The sequence below is a fragment of the Epinephelus fuscoguttatus genome, linkage group LG14 (genome assembly GCF_011397635.1).
Source record: "Epinephelus fuscoguttatus linkage group LG14, E.fuscoguttatus.final_Chr_v1".
NCBI lineage: Eukaryota > Metazoa > Chordata > Actinopteri > Perciformes > Serranidae > Epinephelus > Epinephelus fuscoguttatus.
In genome coordinates, this window is record NC_064765.1 from 39,645,359 (window position 1) to 39,673,036 (window position 27,678).

The 27,678-nt window shown below is 42.4% G+C and overlaps 1 protein-coding gene across 1 annotated transcript in view; it reads left to right on the forward strand.

Moving 5' to 3' along the window:
- Nucleotides 1–27,678, forward strand: part of LOC125900970 (uncharacterized) — a 674,134-nt gene that overhangs the window by 76,223 nt on the left and 570,233 nt on the right. The window contains exon 2 of the mRNA XM_049596311.1: nucleotides 10,035–10,164. Coding sequence (XP_049452268.1) covers nucleotides 10,035–10,047 — 13 coding nt within the window. The 3' untranslated portion in view covers nucleotides 10,048–10,164. The remainder of the gene's footprint in view (nucleotides 1–10,034; nucleotides 10,165–27,678) is intronic.

Genomic DNA, 27,678 nt, shown 5'->3' on the forward strand with positions numbered 1-27,678 from the left:
GCCGTGTTAAAAGATTTAAGGATGACTTGCAGATCAAGAGATGGAAAATAAGCATCTTAACACGGCAAGGAAATGAGGGTGGAAATGAAGAGGAGAGGGAGACAGAGAGGAGGAAAGAGATGGAGTGACCAGGTGTGTATGCCTATACACTGCAAATGGTGTGTGTGTGTGTGTGTGTGTGTGTGTGTGTGTGTGGAGGAGCCAGGTGTGTGTCCTTTAGGCTGGGGCTCAGGTTTGAACAGGACTAAAATGGGATTTATACTTCTGCATCGAATCCATGCCATACTTATGGTGTAGGCTCTGTATAGACATGTACCCTACACCTTTAAACTATGCCGTTGGATGACGTCCACCTCCCAAAAAATGTAACCACATGTTGTGATGATGCAGACCTCCTCCTTGTCTTTGTAAGCGGAAAATAATTTTCCTCAGTGAAAAGAAAGCTTGTATTATTAACATTAAATATTATATTATTGTGTTATTTTTTATATATTATATGCACTTTTATTTTAAAGATAAGAAACAATTGTGACACGAACGCCTCCACAAAATGGCATGTGTCTTGCGTGTTATTTATCTAGGCTTCATATGAGTAGAGGAAAACTCCTCTAGCCCAAGACTAATTTATGCAATGTAAAACGCACAAGCTTATGCTATTAACATCAGCTGTTGTATTCGTGTGGAAAAACATGTTAAGCATGAGACAGTTGTTTTGTGTTTTTTGTATTTTGTAATGAACAAAAACTCCTCTAGCGGCTAGGCTAATCTATACAATATAAAATGCCATAAGCTTATGCTATTAAGATTAGCATGTTATGTTTGTGGGGGAAATGTGTCCAGCAACAGGCAAGTGCTTTGTTTGTGAATTTTCTGAGTTTTGATGAAGCTGATATGTGTACTTGTGTTTGAAATTGTTGCTATTAAGTCATGTTTTAGTTTTGTTTTGAATCAATCTTTACAGCACAGACACACCACCAGACAAGTATAAATCCTCATAATGGTGTCAACCACACGCGCAGGCAATGGCATAGGCTCTGTGTAGAGCCGACACACAAATATAAAATCCCCACAGAGGAAGAGTCTGGATTATAATCAGCAGGGGTGGTGCCACATGCACTCAAATGTATACACACATATGGCTGCATGCATAGCTTTAAACATTGTATACAATTTAACTTCTTCAATTAAAGTCCACTGTAATAAAGGTACAGGAAACAGTCAAGAGTCTGAACGGGAGAGCGAGTGAGGACAGAGAAGTTTCACTGATTTGACAGGATGCAGGCAGACAGGCCCTGCCTCTTCCTCCTCAGGATGATTCACAATATGACTGACAGCTGAAAGGAAATGATCCCTGAGGTCACCTCAAGGTCACCTCTTGTCTGCGACCCCTGAGCTCAACAGATGCCTTCTGACACCTATTACATTGCTGTTAAGTATTGGGAGAACTGGGAGTCGAGTGGAGGTGTCGCTATAAGTCATTTTTACTTAACTTGATGCAGTTAGAAGTGACAAATCCTCCTTTTGTAGATTTTATTTTTTACTTTTAAGTTAGATATTGCAGAGGATGTTGCTGTATCATTAGAGGATAACTGAGAGCTGTTGCTGTTGTATACAATGTGAGTGGAAGGGAGATAAATTCCTTGGTCAGGTATTACTCTCTTTGCCCTGACCAAAATGTTGTCATTGGATATGTGTATATTCAGGGGAAAAGTTTGAGACACTTACGCTATGTTCTTGACGTCACTGTAGATGAATGAAGATGTATAGCTTGGACATACACAAATCAAAAAACAAATGCGTAAACAAAAGTGGTGAAATCAGTCCATATAAAGGACAATTTGAGTTTTTCACAACACAGGTCTTATTTTCGCAATTTGGACCATGATTTAAATCAGTACTGATAACATTATACTCATCAATTCCTGAGATTTGAGAACATAGTGTTTGGATTCACTGGACCACAGACAATTTGTCATTTGTCACTAAACTGGACATATAAAGGCTTTTCCTCTAGGTCTTGCCATCTGAAAAGGTGGCCAAGACCACATGTTCTTTGTTCATTAAACAAGGGACAGCCATTTGGGACTCATCTCCACAAGATGCCTAACTGTCACACCTAAGTGAGAGACCAGTCTTCAAACTTGACTGGGCACTACTGTCACAGTGTGACTCTGTGATGTCAGCCATTTTGTTTGTTGGCCAGACAGCCTTTATTTCACACATTCACCATTTCTCTCTCTCTCTCTCTCTCTTATACGCACACACACACACACACACACACACACACACATATACACATCCATGCTTGTTAATAGATTAGTTAGAATTTGTGTTTTGTGATACTTTGCTTTCTTGTGAATAAATACTTTTGGAATCGTACCTGCTGTCTGTTTCATATTGTACAACAGTGAATAAATAATCATCCTCTGCTATGTCAAGAGCTCCGAAATCTATCTATCTATCCAAAATCTCTGAAAGCATTTACTATTAATATGGTACTTTTGTTTATGGTTATTAATTAAAATATTAATCAAAATTCCAAATTGATAGTTTAGTGTATTTTATGAGACTGATATCATTAACTGGTTACAATTTTTTGCATTTAGGGAATCGTGCCAAACAGTGCACAAAAGTACATTTCTGAAGACATTTTAGGTGTGATATAGGCAACACAGTAATAATATCTTAGTTTATATTTGACCAGCACTGCCTACTTTGACAGTTTGGTCTGGGTTTTATTATTTATTTATTTATTTCAAGTTTTTTGTATTTTGTGACTTTATTTTTTTCCAGGATGCGAGGCACTCTTGTGACCTATAACCGTGGTAAACAGAAAATAAAAAGTAGACAAAAGAAAAGGATAGAAGTATACACAATAACATCAAGAGATTAATTAACAGCAAAACACTACAAAATGTTTATTTTGCACAACATAGAAATATTTAAGGGATATTGGTGCAACTAAATGTCCCTTGCAAGTTGGACTATGTGCAGCCAGAAAAAGCATATACCAGCTTTAACTTGCATGAAGTGCCAGGGAAAAAAAAAATTCTTGTTCACACGAGATAATAACCTTGAGACACAGGGGCCGCTCTCTCTTTCCCTTGACCCGCTTCTATACTCTTTGACCCACTTCTATACTCTCTCTGTCCGTGGTGGTAGACATATGCAAATGTGAAGGTGCAATCTGTAGTTTGAGCCACACATCTAGAGCCCTTAAAATATGTCAGATGAAACAGTTTTGGCTGCCAAATAACCAGGGAGAACTGAGCGCTGGCAAGATGGAGGGGAGTTTGCCACAGGTCATTCACACATACTACCCACATTGTTTAAATACAAAGCTGGCAGAAAATTGGCAAAATATCTCTTTTAAGACACTGCCATCCTTGCAGTGAACAAGTACAAGGGTTACTGTGGTCTGAGTCTTATCTATACTTAATGTTGACCTAAATCACCGTAGTTAATGGGTAAAACCCTTCCCCGTGAAATCAGTCTCAGCACACATGATTTTATGTTAAATTAAATGAAAATAGTCCCTGTGAGAATTCTGTGCATGCCTGGACACTGCCGCCTATTACCAGACCAGTTTGGGACAGATGAGACCCTAGCCCTATTTAAATAGGAATTGTGCAAATTTGCAGGAAAGCCCAATGAGTCTTCGCTCAGCATTGGCAGGATAAAAACAAAATCAGGGAGTGCAGAGAAATGCCGCCTGCCTACTTTTGTTCATACAGAATGTGCCTTTTTCGGGGCAATGGGGGGCGTGAGCAAGTAACAAAACGTGTAGCTCAGTGTGTGATGTAAACAGTGACATACTCCAAGGGAAGCCACGGCTAGTCAGTCCTTTGGCGATTCTCTCATAAGTTGGCCCGCCCTTCACCATTCCTGTCATCTGACGGTTAATGGCCTCTTCGTTTGCAAGGACTAGGAGGGCGCGCAATTCTTTGTCTCTCCAGTTGCTCATCTTTACTGTAGTGTCTGTCAGGTTAGGGTTTCCCTCTTGCTACTAGCTGCTCATTCTTGCTATCAGGTGTTTCCTGTTAGTCCACCACCAGTGGGTCGCACGTGCGGCGTTATCAACAGCTCCTCCCACAAGTTATCAACAGTCCCTCATGTGGTGGAAGGGCGCTTTGTTCTTTTTAAACCAGAAAGGTTCTGCCAATATGTTTACCCCTGCGCGGCGGAAAATTGGGCACCTCGGATCAACTCGCCAATCCAGCTCTGTGTGTCTAAACGCTTGCAGCTTGCCTGCCTGCAAAACGGCCCAACATTCGCCGAAAATCTGGCAGTGTAAAAGGGGCTACTGTTTAGTGGATGTCTTATGCTATCAGTGTTGCACTGTGTGAAGTATGTCAGCAACCTGCCTTTGGGTTGACATATAACACCACCACTTGACCAGGAGAACATGCTGCTGACTTGTTCTGTGCCGATAAAAACAGTCTCTGAGTGAATCATACACACTGGCTCTGACTGAAAACTGCAGGGTGTGTTTTCGCGAAGCGATCGCCACCAAAAGCACCAGGGTGAGTATTTTAACACCTGCCTCAGGCCTGTCTGATCTCAGCCTCCATCAACCCCTCCCTCCATTCATCCCTCCCCAAAGCTCCTTCATCAGGCCTCCAGTGGTTTCTCTCTCCATCTGGGCCTGATGCCAAAGGCCTCACAGGCCTGTTGGAGCCAGGCTGCTGCAGCCCTGCAACCCTCCCTTCTTATCTGCACAGATCTGCAGGGAGGTGTGGCTGGAAATAGCAGTGGGAGGGGGCACAAAACCCTAAATGCACACAAAAGCCCTCAGAGGGACCGTTGTCATTGACATTATAGACCACCTCGGCGATGCGCTGGGATGTGTCAATCAAACCCTCGTTAGTTACGCTGGGTCTGGATCAAAGAGAGCTGCACATCCCTCTGAGGCAAGATGATACAGTTTGACTTTGCAGCTCCAACTTGGTTTAGAGATCTACACTTTGGCATGTCATGCCTAACATACTCTGACATGTGTCTGTATTTATTGATATTGTGCAGTGCACGTAAAGTGCAGTCTTTTTACATTAAAGACAAGCTTGGCTGTGTCATGGTTGCTTTGGGTAAAAATGTTCACTTACTTTCTAATTTGGCAATTCAATAATAAAATCATAAAATACCCCCAGTTTGTCAGTGATTTCGGCGTCAGACACTGGCACAAAAAAGAACCTTTCACGGCCATATGATTCACCAGCGGGCAGTGTCAGTTTGACACGCGTTATGATAGATTCATCATTCAGTCCTCTGGTGCCAACGTGCATTTTTGTAACGTAGCGCAGTGGCGTCATTACAAGTGTACAACATGTTGACATGAAAGACATAAGCCTTAGCATTCTGTTGCAAAAAGAATGAATTCTCTGGCTATCATGGTTTTTATTTTACAGGGAGGTTATAACACACTTGCACTGCATGTCTGATAAGGTAACCTATGGTCATGATGTGATAATGGGGAAGACAGAAGCCTAAGCTTTCTGCTGCTAAAAGACTGAATGCTCTATCTATTACAGTTATTACTTTTGATCTTATTTAACAGAATTATGTAAACAACAATCTCCTGAGGCTATCCGCAGGAGATCGGTTTTGAAAGGGTCAATTCAACTCATGCCTGCAGCACACACCATAAGGCACAGAGGAATTGCTTCATGTGCAGTAGGCTGGATGTACTGATCCGCGGAGCAAATGTGACTGTGTATCAGTTTTTTTGAAGAACTGACATGCATTAATGTTGGGAAGTAACCCTACTCATCAACCCAGACATCTTGATAGGTAGGACTACTATCAGGTTTGAGGGGTTTTTGTAGAAAGCATATAAGCCCACAAAAAGTCCTGACTTCTTTCCTTCGTATTTTCATAAAAAATTTGATCAGGTAGATGGGTATTAAAAGAATGGATTTTGCTCTGTCTTCTTGATTGACAGTAGTGTCCGACATGCACTGCTCCTGCTTAGTGTGCAGTCGTTCTTTGTTAATTCCAACCAATGCACCACAATGTGTTCCAATTTCCTCCGAACCATCCGGAGTTTCTCATTCACCAAATGCTACACCAGCTGATTTCACAATTTAACACGTATCAATAACACAGGAGGAATTAATCAGAGTAAAAGGCTGATGTTGATCTGGAATGAAAACCTATGGACTCTTGACTCTGAATTGCACATGGCTGGAGACCATTGCTTTGATCTCAGTTAGCAATCTATTGATACAGTAAGTACAATTTTTTTTTAGAGCTGGCCAGAAGTCCTTTGAGTTCAGCCTCTGTCTCTGTTCCTGGAATCCAGATGTGATCCCAGTTGGACGTGACCATTCACCAGTCCATACTGCCTCCATGTGACACACACTGCACTGGCATGCCAAGACCCTTGGCCCTGTCACAACACACACACACACACACACACACACACACACACACACATACATTCATGCACAAAGACTGTGGTCCAGGGTCACCTCCTTCCTACAGCTGTCAGGTTCCAGTAGGTTTACATTTCATTCAGACCTGCCTCCTTCCATCTGAGGCCAGTAGCATTCTCCATCTTACAGTAGGTCAAATGTGTGTGTGTGTGTGTGTGTGTGTGTGTGTGTGTGTGTGAAGGAGAGGGAGGACAGATTTTGTTCGCGTTTGGTTCAGATCAGCTGAAATAAATTCAGCTTGTCTTAAAGCTACTCTTACCTTTCTTGCATTTCACACAGCACTTAGAAAAAATTTGAACATCCACAACTCCAGCCTCCCTCCAAAGTCCCATCCCCCTCCTCCTGCAACTCCACCTCCCTCCAAAGGCCTACTGTCCCCTCCTCCATTACGTCCTCCTTACATCTATGACAGACAAACTGTGGACAACGTGCTGACGTGCTGAAGTATTGCAGTAAGCGAGTTGTGTCATTTCCGGTGTTTCTGTGACAGCGTCTCTGTACTGCTCTAGTGAATTCTACTAGCCTGCTTTCTGCTTTCTCACCTCAGTTGCTTTAACATCTACTTCAAGTCTTAACCCAGACTAGTTCTGTTTAAGCACTTATAGCTCTCCTCCTTTTTACGACTTCCCTGCTAACATCTTAGCTGTTGTTTGCATGTTACTAGCCTTGGTAGCTACATTAGCTTAACAGTTAGCAATGGCTTCTCCCGCCGCTCTTTCTTGCTCGGTGTGCCAAATGTTTAGCTATGCCTCTGCCTCCTTTAGTGACAGTGGTAACTGTAACAAGTGTAGCTTATTTGCTGTGTTGGAGACAAGGCTTAGTGAATTAGAAGCGCGGCTCCACACCATGGAAAACCATTCAGTAACTGCAGTAGTTAGCCAGCCCCCTGCAGCCGGTACGGAGCCACATAGCATAGCCTCCGGTAGCGGTCCTCCGGTAACACCCGTTCAGCCGGGAGGTTGGGTAACTGTTCGCCAGAGGCACAGTTCTAAGCCGAAGCCCACGGCTCACCACCAGCCTGTTCACGTTTCCAACCGCTTTTCCCCACTCAGCGACACACCCGCTGAGGATAAAACTGGTTATTGGCAGCTCTATTCTGAGGAACGTGAAGTTAGCAACACCAGCGGCCATAGTCAAATGTATCCCTGGGGCCAGAGCGGGCGACACTAAATCAAATTTAAAACTAAAATTAATGTTGCCTCGGTGTGTGAATATGCAAAAATGATGTCGGACTCCGTAGTTTTCTCTGGACCCCTCCCAAATCTGACCACTGATGACATGTTTAGCTGCATGTCATCATTTAATCGCTGGCTGTCCAGGTGGTGTCCAGCAAACAATGTGGGTTTTGTTAATAATTGGCAAACTTTCTGGGGAAAACCTGGTCTGATCAGGAGAGATGGCATTCATCCCACTTTGGATGGAGCTGCTCTCAGTTCTAGGAACCTGGCAAATTTTATTAGTAATTCAAATCCCTGACAACCCAGAGTTGAGACCAGGACTCAGAGTCGCAGTCCTATACACTTCTCTGAGCTTCTAGTACAATTACCCACCTATAGTTTTCATAGTTTTATACAAATGGTGTCTGTCCCCAGACCACCAAAATTATCTAAATTTAAAATTAAACAAAGAGGAGTTGTGCATAACAATCTCATGAAAATTAAAACCTCTTCTGTGACAGAAAGACAAAACAGGAGAATTAAATGAGGACTGTAAAATATCAGGTCTCTATCGTCTAAAGCAGTGTTAGTAAACGAATTAATATCAGATAATCATATTGATTTACTCAGTCTCACTGAAACCTGGCTGTGTCCAGATGAATATGTTAGTCTTTTTTAAAGATATGTTTTTTTGGGCATTTTGCCTTTAATGGATAGGACAGCCAAGTGTGAAGGAGGGAGAGAGAGAGAGGGGGGATGACATGCAGCAAAGGGCCATAGGCTGGACTCGAACCCAGGCCGCTGCGGCAACAGCCTTGTATATGGGGCGCCTGCTCTACCACTAAGCCACCGACGCCCCGAATATGTTAGTCTTAATGAGTCCACTCCTCCCAGTCATAATAATACCCACATTCCTCGAGGCAGCGGCAGGGGAGGGGGAGTTGCAGCCATTTTTAACTCTAGTCTGTTAATCAACCCTAAACCTAAACTAGATTATAATTCATTTGAAAGCCTCGTTCTTAGTGTTTTACATCCGACCTGGAAAACCTCGCAGCCACTTTTATTTGTTAGAGTGTACCATGCTTCTGGCCCGTATTCTGAATTTGTTTCTGAATTCTCAGAGTTTTTATTCAGTTTAGTTCTTAAATCAGATAAAGTTATTATTGGAGGTGATTTTAACATTCATGTTGACGTTGATAATGACTCCCTGGCTACTGCGTTTATCTCATTATTAGACTCCATTGCCTTCAGTCAGGGTGTACATGAACCCACTCACTCTTTTAACCATACCCTCGATCTAGTTCTGACATATGGAATTGAAATTGATAACCTAACAGTCTTTCCACAGAATCCCTCGTTATCGGATCATTATTTGATTACTTTTCATTTCTTTTTACTTGATTACACGCCACTCAGCAACAGTTACTGTACTGGATGTTTATCAGATAGTGCTGTCGCAAAATTTAAGGAAATGATTCCTCTGTCGTTAAATTCAATACCATGTCCTTCAGTAACAGAGGTTTCCCGTGCCAACTTTAACCTCTCCCGAATTCATCGTCTTGTCAGTTGCGCCATAGGCACACTGTGAACAACACTCAACTCTGTAGCTCCTCTTAAAAAGAAGTTAACAAAGCAAAGAAAGTTTGCTCCTTGGTATAACTCCTAAACCCGTCAGTTAAAACAAATATCGCGAAAATTTGAAAGGAATTGGCGATTAACCAAACTGGAAGAAACTCGTTTAATCTGGGCAGACAGTCTCAAAACGTATAAGAGGGGCCTCCGCAATGCCAGAGCAAACTATTACTCAGCATTAATAGAAGAAAACAAGAATAACCCCAGGTTTCTTTTCAGCACTGTAGCCAGGCTGACTGAGAGTCAAAGCCCTATTGAGCCTTGTACTCGTTTAGCCCTTAGCAGTAATGATTTTATGAGCTTTTTTAATGACAAAATTCTAACTATTAGAGGCAAAATTCATGACCTCCTGTCCTCAGATAGTACCTATCTAACCTCAAACACAGCTGTAAGACCTGATATATATTTAGATTGCTTCTCCCCGAGTTCTCTTCAACAATTGACCGCAGTGATTTCTTCATCTAAATCATCAACGTGTCTCTTAGACCCCATTCCATCTAGGCTAGTTAAGGAGGTCTTACCTTTAGTTAACACTCATATATTGGACATGATCAATATATCCTTATTAACAGGCTATGTACCACAGTCTTTTAAGGTGGCTGTAATTAAACCTCTCCTAAAAAAGCCCACCCTGGATCCAGAAGTGTTAGCCAACTATAGACCAATATCTAATCTTCCCTTTATGTCAAAGATCCTTGAGAAAGTAGTCACAGACCAGCTGTGTGATTTTCTCCATGATAATAATTTATTTGAGGACTTTCAGTCAGGATTTAGAGTGCATCATGGCACTGAGACAGCACTAGTTAAAATTACAAATGACCTTCTGATTGCTTCAGACAAAGGACTTGTCTCTGTACTTGTTTTATTAGATCTTAGTGCAGCGTTTGACACAATTGACCATCAAATTCTGCTACAGAGACTGGAACACTTAATTGGCCTAAGAGGTTCGCACTAAGCTGGTTTAAATCTTATTTATCTGATCGTTTTCAGTTTGTTCACGGTCATAATGAGTCATCCTTACGTACTAAAGTTTGTTTTGGAGTTCTGCAAGGTTCTGTGCTCGGACCAATCCTATTTACTCTATATATGCTTCTTTTAGGTAACATCATTAGAAATCACTCTATAAATTTCCATTGTTATGCGGATGATACTCAGTTGTAGAAGAAAGTAATCAATTAACTAAACTTCATAATTGCCTTAAAGACATAAAAACCTGGATGAACACCAATTTCCTGATGTTAAATTCAGACAAAACTGAAGTTATTGTTCTTGGCCCCAAACAACTCAGAGACTCTTTATCTGATGACGTAGTTTCTCTAGATGGCATTGCTCTGGCCTCTAGCACTAGCGTAAGAAACCTCAGAGTAACATTTGATCAAGATTTGTCTTTTAATTCTCATTTAAAACAAACCTCACGGACTGCATTTTTTCATCTGCGTAATATTGCGAAAATTAGGCCTTTCCTGACCCGAAAAGATGCAGAAAAATTGGTCCACGCTTTTGTTACCTCAAGGCTGGATTACTGTAACTCTCTGTTATCTGGTAGCTCTAGTAAGTCCTTAAAAACTCTCCAGCTAATTCAGAATGCAGCCGCACGTGTACTAACAGGAACTAAGAAACGAGATCATATTTCTCCTGTTTTAGCTTCTCTGCACTGGCTCCCTGTAAAATCCAGAATTGAATTTAAAATCCTACTGTTAACTTATAAAGCTCTAAATGGTCAAGCTCTGTCATATCTTAGAGAGCTCATAGTACCATATTATCTCACCAGAACTCTGCGCTCGGAGAATGCAGGGTTACTCATGGTCCCTAAAGTCTCCAAAAGTAGATCAGGAGCCAGAGCCTTCAGCTATCAGGCTCCTCTCCTGTGGAATCATCTTCGTGTTGCAGTCCAGGAGGCAGACACCGTCTCCACATTTAAGACTAGACTTAAGACTTTCCTCTTTGATAAAGCTTATAGTTAGGGCTGGCTCAGGCTTGCCCTCTCTCTCTCTCTCTCTCTCTCTCTCGTGTCCTATTACTGCATCTTGCTAACTTGGCCATTCTGGATGTCACTAACTCGGCTTCTTCTCTGGAGCCTTTGTGCTCCAATGTCTCTCAGGTTAACTCGTATTGCAGCGGTACCTGCATAGTGTGACGTGTTTGCTGCTGCCGTGGTCCTGCCAGATGCCTCCTGCTGCTGCTGTTATCATTAGTCATACTTCTACTGTTATTATACACATATGATTATTATCACACATGTATACTATCAGATATTAATATATTAGTATCAATTATAACATTATTACTTTCATTAATGTTATTGTAAGCTACTGTCATTATCGTCTGCCCTGCATCTCTCTCTCTCTCTGTGTCTCTCTCTCTCTCTCTCTCTCTGTCTCTCTTCATGTGTCATTTTGTATACGGATTACTGTTAATTCATTATGTTGATCTGTTCTGTACGACATCTATTGCACGTGTGTCCGTCCTGGAAGACGGATCCCTCCTCAGTTGCTCTTCCTGAGGTTTCTACCATTTTTTTCCCCATTAAAGGGGTTTTTGAGGGAGTTTTTCCTTATCCGCTGTGAGGGTCCAAAGGACAGAGGGATGTCGTATGCTGTAAAGCCTTGTGAAGCAAATTGTGATTTGTGATATTGGGCTGTATAAATAAAATTGATTGATTGATTTATTGAATACAAGCACAAGAATAGGGAAGATGAATGACTCACTCCCAAAGTAGTTTTGCAGAGTATTTTGATTTTAGAAATTCCTTTTCATTTTCTGCCCCGAAACGGATTAGCCGTCGGGTTTCCTCAGGCGTACCTGTGTAATGTAGGACAGTGGACGAGTTATTGACATGATATGCTAATAATTCTAGGATTATCACATGCAAAAGACATATGAAGACATGCGGTACATCATCAAGGTGAGTTCATCCTACCGATTGCATTTGCTGTATTCGTCATGCTTTGTTTGATGAACGACAGACGACAGGGGACTTCTGCTAGCTAGCTAGCTAGCTAACCAGACATTATGAGGCAGCATAGTTATACTAGTTATACTCCGACAGATGGCAGATAGTGCGAGCTAGCTAGCTAACAAGCAACCTGACAATGGTAACGTTAGCTATGTGTGGACTTTTTTCCCCGTCTCTTGCTGGGTGGTCGCCATGGCAATGTCTACCCCTTGCTGGCAAGTCAGCATCTGAAATCCCTCGCTTCGAAGGGCTAGTTTCATACCCACTACCCCTCGTTATGCCCCCTACCCCTACACACAAAAAGGGGTAGACGTTGCCTCGCGGGAACATGCAAATGTAACGGTAGGGCCAAGGGGTAGGGCTAAGGGGGGGGTATTGGGACGGGTCCTAACACATCTAATAGAGCTAACAGCTAACAGAGCTAATAGCAGCATTGGCAAAACCCATGTTTACATTTTAACAAACCTCTGTCAGAGATAAAAGTAAGTAACCAGAAACATTTACTCCATTCATTACTGAAGTACACTGCTGAGGTACTTGTAATAAAAACTGCATATTGATATTGATTACAAAGTGCTTGCCTAAACTACAAAATGATAAGAAACAGCTGCTGACTCAAATAAAAAATTGATTATTTAATTCTCTATCTTCCCAGCTGGCACTGGACGTCAATATGAATTTTCTATTCAAAATCTTTTATTGAAATTTTCAACAAATCTTCCAGGGTTGGGAGGATATACTCCACATTGTTATAAAATGAACAGCAATGTAGTGCTCTATAAAAAAAATATAGGCAATGACATTGTAAAGCGACACCACCCAAGTTTGAACGTTAACTGGCATGACTAGAAAAAGCAATCTGGTGCAAACTATGATATCGTCGTCATTTAAAAAGAAAGAGCATTTCCCTGATCATCGCGCTAAAGAAATAATCAACGCCACTGGAGTTGAGTAAAATTGTTTAAGCTGCACTTTAGATATAAGCATGTTTTGTTTATTGCACTTTAACAAAGTGGGAAAGCTAATTAAGTTCCTAGTAAAACTGAATCTGAGCAGGCTTTAAAGCTGACCAGCTGCACTATACTTTTTATTTTAATTGAGTAAAACTGTTAAAGCAGAAATTTATATTTATATTTTTCATTCAAAAAATGTGTTAAAAAACAGCAGGATTTTGTTTTTCACTTTTATATTTCTATTTTCATTCAAACAATGTGAAAAAGAAGGATTTTATATATATTTGTTTCATTCAAAAATTGTGTAAAAAAGAGTTAACTGCTGTGGTGGTATGTTTTAATAAGGTTACCAATAAGTAAAAGATATTTAATAGTTGTCTATTTTTTTCATTACTGTACCGAAAAAAACGAACCGTGACTTGTGTACCAAGGTACGTACCGAACCGTGATTTTTGTGTACCGTTACACCCCTAGTAAAGACATAAAACATTTATTTTCAAACATATCTTTGAAGTATCTGATGCCTTTTTTGTGCCAGTCCTGAAAAGTCGAATCGTGTAGAGATGGGATAAAAAGATTATTGGAAGCAATAGGACTCAAAAGAGACAAGTCGCTGTAACCAAAGGTCCTCCTGAACTAGGCCCACACTCTCAAGGTATGGCGCACAACTGGATTATCTATGGATTTAGTTATGGAGTAACTAAGCTGAGAACTAAGAAGGGCAGGGAGCGAGACATCCTGGCATGATTTTAGCTCTAGGATTGTCTATTCAGGACAGTTAGGCTGATGATAAAATTGATTCCAGTAGGCAAGACAACGAATGTTAGTTGCCCAATAGTAATGACAGATATCAGGGAGCCCCATGCCTCCATCTCTTTTGAGTCTCCAAAGTAGGAACTTTTGTTTGTTTCAGCTTCTTGTTTTGCCATATATATATGAGGAGATGATGGGGTCTAGTGAAACAAAGAATGATTTTGGAATAAATACAGGTACACATTGAAATAAGTATGTAAATTTTGTGAGTGTATTCATTTTTATAGAATTTATTCGACCAGCTAGAGATTTCAGTGTATGTATAAGTACTATTTGAACATTTTGAGCACATTTCAACAATACTGCGATAATAATGATAACCGTGATAAATTTGGTCACAATAACCGTGATATGAAATTTTCATACCGTTACATCTCTAGTGATTACAGTATGTTGAAAAGACATCTGGCATTAAAAAAGGAGTGACGACCTTTAATGAAGCCGGTCTGGTCAGCTGCTATAATTTTGGGGAGAACTTCTTCCAGTCTATGTGCCAAAACTTGCGCTAGAATCTTTGCATCTGTGTTGGGTAACGAGATCACCCTGGGTAGTGACCCCAGTTGCAGGGATTCAGACAGGGCAGCCGTCAGCTCTGTGGGGAAAGGAGCACAGAAAACGTTTTTAAAGAATTCTGCTGGAAATCCGTCCAGCCCTGGTGATTTTCCATTGTGCATTGAAGACATGGCTAGGGCGATTTCTACTTGGGTTAGAGGTGCTTCTAATTTCTCCACCAAGTTTTGAGGTATAGCTGGGATTGGCAAGGTGTCAAGAAACCCCTTGATCTCTGTTTCATCACCAACAAACTGAGAAGTATAGCTTAGAATAAAAATCTCTGAATATATCATTGATTTTAATGGAATCTAAAGTGACATCTCGACTTTCACTACAAATGTTTGTTATATGTTGTTTAGCCCGCCATCCTTTTAGTTGATTCGCTAATAGCTTCCCTGTCTTTTCACCATGTTCATAAAATGTACTTCTGGTTTTTAGTATAAGATTTTCTGTTTGGTGAGTGGTAAGAAGGTCAAGTTTTGTTTGGAGTTCTAGTCTTTTGTTATATAGTTCTGGGGTTTGAGTTAGTGCATATTGTTTGTCAATATCTAGAATTTTGGATGACAGCTCTAATTGTTCTTTTTCGGACTGTGTTTTTTTGTTGGCAGTGAATGATATTATTTGTCCCCTTAGATAGGCTTTGAGTGCGTCCCAGACCACAAGACCAGAGACATCTGGAGTATTATTGGTTTCCAGAAATAAAGTGATTTGTTACTCTATATATTTTACAAACTTACTGTCAGAGAGTAGCGCTGAGTTAAAGCGCCACTGCCTTATGGGCCGAAAGTGACACTACAACAGGAGCATGGTCAGATATAATAATACCCTGATATGTACATGAATTAATATTGGGAACTAGCTTTTCATTGAGGAAAAAATAATCTATTCTGCAGTATGTGTGGTGAACATGGGAGCAAAAGGAATAGTGTCTTTCTTTGGGGTGAAGAAAGCCCCATACATCTAAAATTCCGTACTCGAACAGAAAAGACTGGATGTATGAAGCCGAGGAAGAACGGTCAAGCACTGAGTCCAACCAATAGTTGAAGTCTCCAAGTATCAGACAGTGAGAGCCCAGGTCAGGAAAATGGGAAAAAAGGCAATCAAGAAAGCAGACAGTGTTCGGGGGAAATATACATTAACCAAGGCAACATTCCCTACAAGAATTATGAATCTACCATTATTATCAGGTATTGTTTTGGTTGGTTCAAAGAGTATATTTTTCGCTACAAGGATAGAGACCCCTCTTGCCTTTGCTTGAAAGGTAAAATGGAAGTGCTGCCCTGCCCAGCCTGCCAGAAATCTGGAGTTATCTGAGGAACGCAGGTGTGTTTCCTGTAAAAAGGCAATATCCGTATTAATCAGTTTAAGATAGGTGCGTACTTTCTTCCTTTTTGCTGGGTGATTCAACCCCTTGACATTCAAACTTACAATTTTAAGATGGCTACTCATTATGATTCTTAAGACATGGAGGTTGGAAATTAGAGTGGAGTAAACTCCATTTAGTAATGCTGAGAAGGAGATAGGCAGTGTGCAGTATACATTCCAAATTCCACCCCTTGTAATGTTTTCCGAAAGTACTTAATTTGGTGCCAATGCCAAGGTAAAACTGGTCCATCCCGACCCCCCATCAGCGAAAAGCTTCCAAAGAACATGAAAGCACAGTGAGAACAGCCCATGTAACCATATCCCAGAAAGCAACTACGCTAAACAGTTGCAAGCTCTGCCTAACTCTTAACAGTCCATACATACACTTCCTGGCCATTCCCGGCATCAATCCAGTATTGGTACATATGGATAAAATATATATTGTAATATATAATATATATATATATATATATATATATATATATATATATATATATATATATATATATATATATATAATATTGGATAAAATATAATAGTATAGTAATAAAATAGGTAATAATAACTAAGAAAAGGGTAAATGATTAAATAATAAAATAATAATGACAATAATAATGAAATAAATAAATGAGTAGAAAGGAAAGAAAGAGAAAGAACAAAAAAAAGTGTTTCAGAATTTTGTTGAAACACTGTGATGAAGCACCAAATGTAGTTTAGTTAGAGTTCACCATACATTCTTTTAAATAAACACAAGAAGCTTGTGCTCTAGAGAAAGGATCAGCATTCAGTGAAAAACCTCCTAAGCCCTATGATAAGCTATTATGGCAAGGCTTAACTATACAGACCAGTGAGCAGTGATAACTAACATGTCTTTGGGGTCATCAGGTGGGAACCTCCTTTCACCAGTGTTTCATCTAGTTGGTCCCACGACACCTCCAGGAGGCTAGACAGTGATCTCTGGCGTCCCAGAGACACTTGCCTAATGCCAGGTCTCACTGCTCCCCGCACCAACCCAATAACCTCGTTTACCTTACTTACCTTACACTGACACCTTCAACAAACCCAGGCTCTGTACATGTGAGCTCCAGGTAGAAACAGTGATGATACTACCTTTCCTAGCACGTTCACCATACTCTATCTCAAACGCTACATAGCATAACTCCAATATAAGCTAAAGTTAAAGGAGACAGATAACTCACAGGATCAGCAAACACATTCACCTTGCAGCATGGTCTCAAACAAAAGGATTCAGATAGGCCACTCCCACACTTAAATAACTTTCCTCTTCCTGGATTTCCTCCTGAGAGGAAGTGGATCTCTCCACCTGATCTTAATGAGTTATGTACTCTGCTTAGTAGTTCCCCCTGCTGGCCCCCAACTGACATTATTTCTTCTCACCCAGATCCATTGGCTTGCTCTACCTGCTTCATCTGAGACAGAGTTTTGCCACCTTCCGCTTCCTGCTTGAGTCGGCATCCTCCGTCACCTCGGCTCTTAATTTATAACTTTAAACCAGTTTTATGCCACATCTAATGAACTACTTTTAATGATTTTATTTGTTTAAAGTCTGTTCATTTGGCTGGATGGCCGATTTCATGTTTTTGATTGGCGGATTTTGAGCTTTTTGGACACGGATGACTGGTGACACAGCCGCACCCCAAACTTCATTAGAGTTTCGCTAACTTTTAGCAACAATCTAGTTTTCATTGTAGTTAATCCAGTTGTAGAGCAGAGATAACTTTTAGCAACAATCTAGTTTTTCTCTGCTCTACAACTGGATTAACTACAATGATACTGCCTGCCTGAGAGTGAAAGTCCCTGTGAACACTTCGGCCACCCCAGAAGCCTTTTTACACCTTCTGTGCCATTTTCTGGACACCGGATTGACTGCAGCTACCTGGCGAAACTAACTGGTTTCTCCCGGACACTCATTCACCTCTACGCGCCGGTAAGTCCTGCTTTCTACCTGACCTCAACCCACCCTGATCTGAGTCAACACACTTTTGGAGTCCCCGCCCGTAAGTTTGTAAGTTTTTAAGTTTTTACTGTGGCTCATACCAACTGCTAACAAAAAAAAAAAAAAAAAAAAAAAAAAAATTGAGAAGGTAGCTTTCTGGAGAATATAATCACGTCATTACGCATTACACCGATGCTGCCGGAGTTTGTTTTCTGCTTCCTTGGCTACCCCATCTGTCCCCCATGGCTCCACTCACCTCACCAAACCACTGTGACAGCTGTATCCACAAAACCCATAAGATCGCAGAGCTGGAGCAGCGCATTTCAAACCTCTACTGGATTAGGGATGAAGAGGCGCGGCTTGACTCCGTTGTCGCTCCAGGTCCTGGTCCCCCTGGCAATCCTGCGGATCTGGACTCAACCATCCCAGAATTTGGTCCCGGCTCCATGGATACAGCAGATCCCAACCCCACTGGCTTGGCCCCAGCTGAGCGGTCAGCCTTGGCTCCTCAGCTCCGAGCTGATGATCCAGCCGCCACAGCGACATCCAGGCTGGCCTCCTCAGCTGCAGCCCCACATCCTCCGGCGGAGGACCCGTGGCTGCTGCTGGGGGCCAAGCCTAAATGGGCAAGCAGCAGTGCAACTTTAGCTACTTTCACCTTCAGTCCAAATCCGAGGTTCAGAACTAACAGCTCCACTCCCAACCAAGAGCCATGGTCCACATTACATGGAAAAAAGTGAGCGAGGTCCAGCCCGATACATGCTCCACCTTGTCAGCTCCAACTGGAGAACAGATATAACATCTTGAGTGTTGAGGAATTCCCTCCGCTGCAAACTGTCCATTCCCCTCCTGTTTGCCCTTTTGACTGATTCACTGCTAGCAGCCCGGGGGGTTGTGGGGTCTGTTTCGGGACCCCCATTCAGGTCCGCAACCTCCTCCTCCAGGTGCAGGATCGTGAAGGAGGCTGCTCTCAGGGCGAGACGCTTCGGCGGTCTTCCATGCCGTGAAGGGTCGTGTGAGCCCCCAGCCACCGCTGAGGTTGTGACCTCTTCGCACACTCCGCAAACAGTCCCCACAGAGCAGCGGCGCTTGCCCCCTCGTCCTCGGCCACTGTTCCCCCCAACCATCGCCATAGTGCATGACTCCATAACCAGGAACATTCGCTTTTTTAATTCCACCACCCACTGTTTTCCAGGAGCCACTGTCACAAAAATCAGAGATAAACTCCCGGACCTACTGCAATCATTTCCACACTCCATTAAACGTCTGATCTTGAACATTGGAACCAACGACCTTGTCTGGGGTCAGTCTGAGCTGCTAAAGAGCAATTTTAACAGTCTGTTTTCTGCCTTAAAAGACTGGGGGATGTCAATCTTCATCAGCGGCCCTCTTCCCACACTCGGCCTTGGCGCAGAGCGGTTCAGTCGGCTCCTTCAACTCCAGTCTTGGCTCCGAACCGCCTGCAATATCCACGGGTTTTATTTCACAGACAATTTTAACTTATTTTGGAACCGCCCCTCCTTTTATCGACATGACGGACTTCACCCGAGCAAGTTAGGAAGCCGCATGTTAGCAGCCAACATACAGCATACCGTACACACAACGCCACTCACACATGCGTGACTGTTTACGTGCCACACCCCCTTCTCAGTGCCTGCCTCTTCTTCTACGGAGCATTCTATAGACATTGCCTCCCGTAGCTCCCCCTACAGGCTCCAGCTGCCACTAACCTCTACAGACAATCCCTCCTGCTTTCCTATTGCCCCAACTACTGGGCTAGTCTCTACTGTCCCACAATCTCCCACCTTCATACCTGTAGTAGTGAACAACAGACATCACAAACGTCAAAACCACACAACCCACAATTTCCGGTATCTGCAACCACTGTCACAATCACAATCTGTCTGCAAAGCTGGTCCCAAGTCTCTTAAGCTGGCATTGTTGAATGCTCGCTCGATCAACAACAAATCATTCACGCTGAATAATTTTTTCATCGCTAGAGATTTAGATTTCATGTTTTTCACCGAGACCTGGCAAAGGGATGAAGATTATGTGTCCGTGAAGGAGCTATGCCTGCCTGATTGCGCATTCATATGTGCCCCAAGGACCACTGGCCGCGGTGGTGGCCTTGCTTTGTTGTACAAAGACAGTTTCTCCTCGAGGAGAGTGAACTGTGGAACTTTTACCTCATTTGAACTGCTTATTTCTAAAGTTGGCCGCTCTAACCCGTTTTATTGTATTTTAATTTATCACCCTCCTGGTATTAATGGCAAATCCCAAGTTTTAACTTTTAACTCACACTGCTCTGCTATTCTTGATAAGATTGCTCCTTTAAAGCCTTGAACTATCCCCGCAGCTAATCCCACTCCCTGGCTGAACGACGATATCCGCTGCCTTCGTCGTAAATGTCGGAGAGCTGAGCGCTTGTGGAAATCAAGCAAGCTTCATGTACATCGTCTTTATTTTAAAGAACTGTTAACTGAATTCAATTCTGTTGTTAGGGTAGCCAGAGCCTCTTATTTTAAAAATCTCATCATCTCCAACAAGAGAAATCCCAGGGTCATTTTTGACACTATAAGTAGCATTACTGGTGCACAACCGCCTGCTCTACCTGTGTCCTCTGATGAGGACTGTAGCAATTTTTTAATGTATTTTGTGAATAAGGTTGCCAGTGTCAAGGCCAGTATAACACCCTCCTCCTCCTCCCTTCCTGATCCTCCCAAACAACAGTCAATCACTGACAATTTCTCACCTGTCTCCTTACAAGACTTAGCAGATCTTGTGTGCACTATGAAGATCTCTTCTAGTCCGCTGGATATCCTGCCCACAACTTTGCTGAAAAATGTTTTCAGCACTATTGGTCCATCTCTGCTCTCCATAATCAATAGCTCACTGGTTTCTGGTTGTGTCCTGTCCCATTTCAAGCAAGTGGTGAACAACCGCTTCTCAAAAAGCCCAATCTGGACCCCGATGTTCTTAGTAACTACCGGCCCATTTCCAAGCTGCCCTTTGTATCTAAGATTCTAGAAAAAGCAGTTGCAAACCAGTTAGTGACAGCGTTGAACAGTTACAATATCTTAGATAAATTTCAGTCCGGTTATCGTTACATTCCACAGAAACTGCTCTTCTCAGGGTCTCCAATGACATCATGATGGCCTCCGATGCCGGTAAATCCACTATCCTGGTTCTGCTTGATGTCAGTGCAGCCTTTGACACTGTTGATCACCACATCCTTTTAGACAGGCTGAGGGACAGGGTAGGAATCTCAGGGACCGCTCTTCATTGGTTTAAATCCGATCTGTCTAATCGATCCTTTTCTTTGGCTGTTGGCCCTCATAAATCAGAGTTTGCCCCCCTTTCTTGCGGGGTGCCCCAAGGCTCAGTGCTTGGGCCTATCCTTTTTACGCTATACATGCTCCCTCTCAGAGATGTTATCAGCAATTCTGAAGGTATCTCATACCATATGTATGCAGATGACCTCCAGTTATATTTTTCTTTTAACCCTGATAGGACCGATGAAATTGACTCACTGTACGATTGTATGAATGTAATTAAGGACTGGATGTCTTCTAACTCCCTTCAGTTGAACGCAGCTAAAACTGAGATATTAATTATTGCACCTGATGCCTCAGCATCTAAAGTGGCCAGCTGCTTAGGGTCCCTCAGTGCAAATGTGCGCCCCAAGTTGAGAAACCTTGGGGTCACATTTGATCAGGCCATGCTCTTCGATGACCACATCAAAACTGTCACTTGCTCCTGCTTTTTCCACCTCAAAAACATTTCTAAACTCAGATCCATGTTAACTTATTCCAAGCTAGAAATGATCATCCATGCTTTTATTTCCTCACGTCTGGATTACTGTAATTCTCTTTTCACCTGTCTAAATAAAACTTCATTAGACCACCTCCAGCTGGTCCAGAACGCTGCCGCCAGGCTTCTGTCCAGATCTCATAAGTTCACTCACATCACTCCAGTCCTGGCATCCCTGCACTGGCTCCCTGTTAATTTCAGGATCCAGCACAAGATTCTAACCATCACTTACAGAGCCCTCCATGGTCAAGCACCTGCATACTTGACGGATCTGGTGTCCTTTCACTGTCCTGTCAGGTCACTGCGGTCCGCTGAAGGCCACCTACTTACTATCCCTGACACAAGATTAAAGACGAAAGGTGATAGAGCCTTTAAGGCTCTTGCACCGAAATGGTGGAATGCACTACCTCATGAGCTGAGAGCGGCCTCTTCCATGGACATTTTTAAAAAGCAATTAAAAACACATCTGTTTAGGCTTGCGTTCCATTAATTGCCCATTGTATCATCTCTGTATTTCGCTGCACTTTACTTTTTATTTGTTTTTGTGTATTTTGCATTGTTTCTGTTATTGTATTTTTTGTATTTTATCTTGAGAAGCACTTTGTGAGTCCTCTCTGTAAGAAGTGCTATATAAATAAATTTACTTACTACTTACTTACATTTCCTTCACTGTCTTCCTCAAACTCTGTCCCCGCACTCCGAGTTCCCCCAGGAGCGAGAGAGCTGATCTTGCTATGAATCCCCTACACCCCACTTCCACTGGACAAATCCTAGTTTTCCATCCTCGCTGCTCAGCTTCTGCTCCTAAGAACCACACTCCTAACTACCACGTCCTTAATCCCAGATAACAAAAGCTCTGTCCTGACCTTGGTACATTTAAATTCCTCTGTTAAACTAGATACTGGCAGCTGAAGTATCCCTTTTCCACACAATGCAACACTACTTAGGCACCTAAGTCCAACCACTTCCTAATATAGGAGCTAACTGACCTTTCAATTCTCTCCACAATGGATATTGGGATTTCATAAATTGACAATGGCCACATTAACCTAGCATATAGCCCAAATTGCAAACATCACAACTTCAACTTTCCTGGAAGTTCTGCCACATCTTTTCTAAATTTCACCACCTGTTCCTCATCATTCAACTCTACATTGTACCACCTACCTAAGCTCTTTACTGACTTTTCCCTAATTGTTGGGATTTCCTCATCATCTATGACAAACTTCTTATCACTTACCTTCCCTCTACGTATCGAGATGCTTCTAGACTTACTAGGCTTGATCTTCATGCTGGCCCACTTGAGGTTCTTATTTACCTTCTCTAGTAGCCTCTGTGTACATGGTATTGTTGTGGTCACCAGTGTCATGTCATCCATGTAAGCCCTAACTGGTGGACCTACCACCCACTTAGAAGCCCTGATGATTACTTCCATCGCCATAGTAAATGCTAATGGAGAAATTGTTCTCCCTGCCATGATGCCTATTTCTAGCCTCTGCCAACCTGTTGTGAAACCTGCTGTACTTAGACACAACCTAATATCCTGAAAATATGCCTTCACTAAGTTAACAACTACCTGTGGCACTTTGAAGTAGTCAAACACACTCCAAATGAGGTTATGCGGTACTGAACCAAACGCATTTGCAAGATCTAAAAATATTATATGCAGGTCCCTTTTTTTAATCTTCGCTGCCTGAATCTGGTGCCAGATCATGCTAGTATGCTCTAAACACCCTGAAAAACCTGGTATTCCTGCCTTCTGCACCATAGTATCTAATAAGCTATTCCTTTCTAAGTAGCTAGCTAATCTCTGCGCTACTACACGAAAGAAAATCTTCCCTTCTACATTCAAGAGAGAAATCATCCGGAACTGGCTAAGGTCCACAGACTCCTTCTCCTTAGGAATGAGGACACCCCCTGCCCTACACCATGCTCTTGGGATAATTTGTTTCTCCCAAACTGCTCTTAGCTGTTTCCACAAAAAATTAAGGATATCAGGTGCACTTTTATAAACCAGGTAGGGTACTCCGTTAGGCCCTGGGACCAAAGAAGCCTGAACTTCCTTCCACCTCTGTGGCCTGACATCCATCTCATGCTCTATCCCTCCTAATGGAGGGATATCCACTATCCTATTCTTCTCTAAATCTGAATATGTATTTCTCAAATATTCTTTAACCTCTAGCCTTTCTGCTTTGAGCTGCCCTCCCTTTTCCTGGCTGAACAACCTTTTAACAAACTTAAAAGGGTCCCTGAAAAAAACCTGTCCTAGCCTGTTCCTTCTTCCTCCTCTTTTTCCTGAGAAGCTCTGCCCTTCTAAGAACTGCTAGCCTGCTTCTCAACTCCTCTTGCAACACATTAATTCCCTCCCTTTCTTCTTCTGTAGCCTTTTTCCACTGCTTTCTTAACTGTCTCCTTTCCTTAACTAACTTCTCTATTTCTCTTTGCTGCCTAGACTTACCTCACTGTGCCCTCTCACTCCTCTTTCTCTCATGCACCCCGAACCTCTCTGCACCATATGAGTAAATCATATCTCCCATCTTTTCTAACCTTTCGATTGCATTTCCCCTAAGCCTGCTTAAGATTACTGACAAATCTCTATTAACTATCTCCCATTCTTTACTGTCATTTGCCCTAGGCCATCTAACTCTAACCTTTTGCTCCATGGTTCTGTCTCTGACTGGCATACTGACCTCAGTGTCACCTGCATCCCCTCTTCTCGACTGACTTCTTAGGAAGTACTGATCAATGCAGCTACACTGCCCTTTCTTTGCCACACACTTCTTCTTTCCCTGATGAGTTCTGAGGTCTTTTATTGATGTTACTTTATGCCAGCCTCAAAGACAAACCTGCAGCAGCAACCTGCAACATCTTGTTCTCGACTGTGCTACTTTTATCCTCTACAGATGCGCTCGCCTTGCTCTGAGTGCTGCTAATTCTTGCCCTGATGGATAGGTCCGTGCCCCTATCCTTCACTGAGTCACAGATCCAATGCATAGTCGTGTCCGTTCCAATGTCTGTTACCGTGTAATCCACCTGTGAGTCATTTTCCACCCCAGCTCTTGCTGACTCTTGGGGTATTTTCCCTATGTTGGCTGTAGCTAATTTTGGTTGTCGTAAGGCTGCTAGGCCTCACCACTGCTACCATGGCTTGCTAGCCCATGCCAGCACCTTTAGCAGTCACATGGTCTTTCCCTTGTTGTCAGCTGCCCTATTCACAGCAGTCACTAGCTGGGCTACAAAATGTCATGTAAAGGACATGTACATTTATAGACTGCTAAGTCTAACAGTTCTTTAAGTGCACTTCAGCTCCTGCATTAGAAATGATCAGCTCCACCATATAGACGTCCACTGAATAATTCAGTTTTATGTAAGGTAGTTCACCCGCCACACCAAAAGGGGGCCCTGTGCTGATTTCGCCACTGGTGGGCGATGTACTGATGTCCGATGAGACGTTCCTCTGTTGCTAAGGTAAACAATAAGCCCAATAGCTCGCTTGCACGGCTAGTTAATAATGACTGAAACATTTTAAGACTGTGTTCACATAACCAGCGTTTCAAATTTACAAGACATTCAGACATATTTACCTTGTAATTTCTATAAAAGTATAAACTCTATCTCGAAACAGTTGCACACAACATTAACACAACAGTGCTGAACAAAACTAACAGATGCAAAGTTTCCTCAAGATTCAGTCATTATTATCGGAGTTACCCGTCTTCCCTGGATGGAGACTGCAGTGTGTTTTTGCGCTGAGTTGCCAGGAAAGTTTCGGTGTCGTCCACCGATGTGAAGTGTTTTCTCCCTCTGTTTTTGGTTGTGATTTGCAGCCTTGCAGCGATGGTTTAAAACCCTGTTGGTAGAGCTCCTACATCACCTCCCAGTATGCCGTACGTTGTTCAATGACTTAGGGGCAGTAATCCTCAAAGATGAACACCAGTTTAGAACAGGTCACCTCTCCTCCATCTGGCCTCCTGAATGATCGCTTCCTTTATCTGGTAACGGTGGATGCGTATGATTACAGCTCTCGGTCTGGCTCCGGGACCCGGCTTGGCAGTTAGGGCTCTGTGGGCACAATCAAGCTCCAGAGGCTAAGGGAGAACACTGAGGAGCTCCAGTAGCAGTTTGGAAAAGAAAGCCATGGGCTGCACGCCCTCAAATCGACTCAGGTAGGCTGATAATTCGTATGTTGTTGCGGCAGCTGCACGACTTGAGGTCAGTGGTTTTAGCCTTCATGAGATGTAACTTTCCTAAACCCTAAATTTGGCCACTTCTTTTATTGCGTAATATTTCATAGCTAGCTAATGACTAAGTTAGCACTAGCAAAAGTAATAAGATGTAGCTTTCCAATTACCTTTACCTTAACCACCTGTCTTCTAATATAATACTCAATAGCTAATCACTAAGTTACCATTAGCATAACTAATGAGATGTAGCTTTCCTAGTATCCTAACTTAACCCACTTTTTTTTCTAATGTAATACTTCATAAATAGCTAATGGCTAAGTTAGCACTAGCACAAGTAATGAGAGGAAGCCTCCCTATTACTCTTATCCTAACCACTTCTCTTTTAATGTATCACTTCATAGCTAGCTAATCGCTAACTTAGCAGTTTTGTCAGGACTTCCACTTCTGGGTCAAGGAGCGAAGGGGGCTGATCGTGGACTGACATATTCGTATGGTGGACCAGTCATGTAGCTCTGACTGCAGTTATACCGTACTTTTAATACCCAATCACTGTTGCCAACTCCTCAGTGAGAAAAGTAAATATTGGCTGTTCTAAGTCGCTAGAAGTTGCTCAATGACATCATCGCCTAATTTGCATAATTGGCCATATGCATGTAATTGTAATGGACACTGTAGGAAACAGGAATAATGTCGTGGGAGAGACAAAAACTGAGTTAAAAACACCCTGAATATATTTAGAACTACAAATGAACTTTCATTCAGTGATTTATTTCAGAAAAAGAAAATTTCACATTTACATCCCGCCCTGGGATCAGGCAGCGGTGGATTTGCGCATGTGCGATTCATTTGCAGTCTGGATGCAGAGGGGTTAACATCTCCTGCTCTGACTGCAGCACAAGGACTGGGCTGCCTGTGAGCGCTTTGGGATGGGGGAGGGGCACACGGCAGGACCCACTGCTCATTGAGGAGAGTAAGAACGATACGTGCTTTCACGTCAGCATCTCCAAAAGTCTCCAGTAATACCAGAAAAAGTCGCTGGATTTGTCGCAAGTCGCTTTTTTGAAAAAGAGTCGGCAGAGGGGTCTGAAAAGTTGCTAAATATAGCGACAAATTCGCTAAGTTGGCAACACTGTACCCAATTAAATTATGTTTTTTGATAGAAATGTGACAGAATTGACACATCTATAAAGGGCTAACATTTTCACAAAAAAAAAAATACAAAGATGATTACAGCAGTACAATTTTACATCAATGTTATTAGTGCACACAGATTTTCGTTCTGATTTACTACTGTTACACACTTTTTTTTCACTTTGTTTTCTTTTCATTTACCTTCAAATAACTGTTTTGGCGCAGTGTTTTCCCTTATGCAACTAGCCGTGGCGCACCGCCGGTGCTGAAATATGAGCGCTGCTGCTGACTTTTATTCATTTTTTCCCGTCTTAGCTCTTTAGAAACTACTGTTATATTATTTGGCACTATGGACGCTTCATATCCAGACCTATACAACAGGTCCATACCTTGTCCTTTTATTAAACAAACTAAATAGCCTTATGTTATTTATCTTATTTACATGACGACATGTCATTTCTGTCTACATGGTCGTGCGTTTACAATTCTCCTCTGCTCTCTGTATCGTGCAAGGCGGAGTTTCGCCCCGATGCACGCACACACACACACACACACACACACACACACACACACAGGTGAGCACACTAGAGCGTGGCCTGAAACTGCAGCACAGCACTAATGGAGCAGAGCCCGTGTTGCGTTCAGGCGTTGTTACGTAAATAACAAATTCCAGCACCTGAATAGGCCATAGCACAACACAGCAGCATATCAAGTGGGCCAAACCCGAGCAAAGTTTT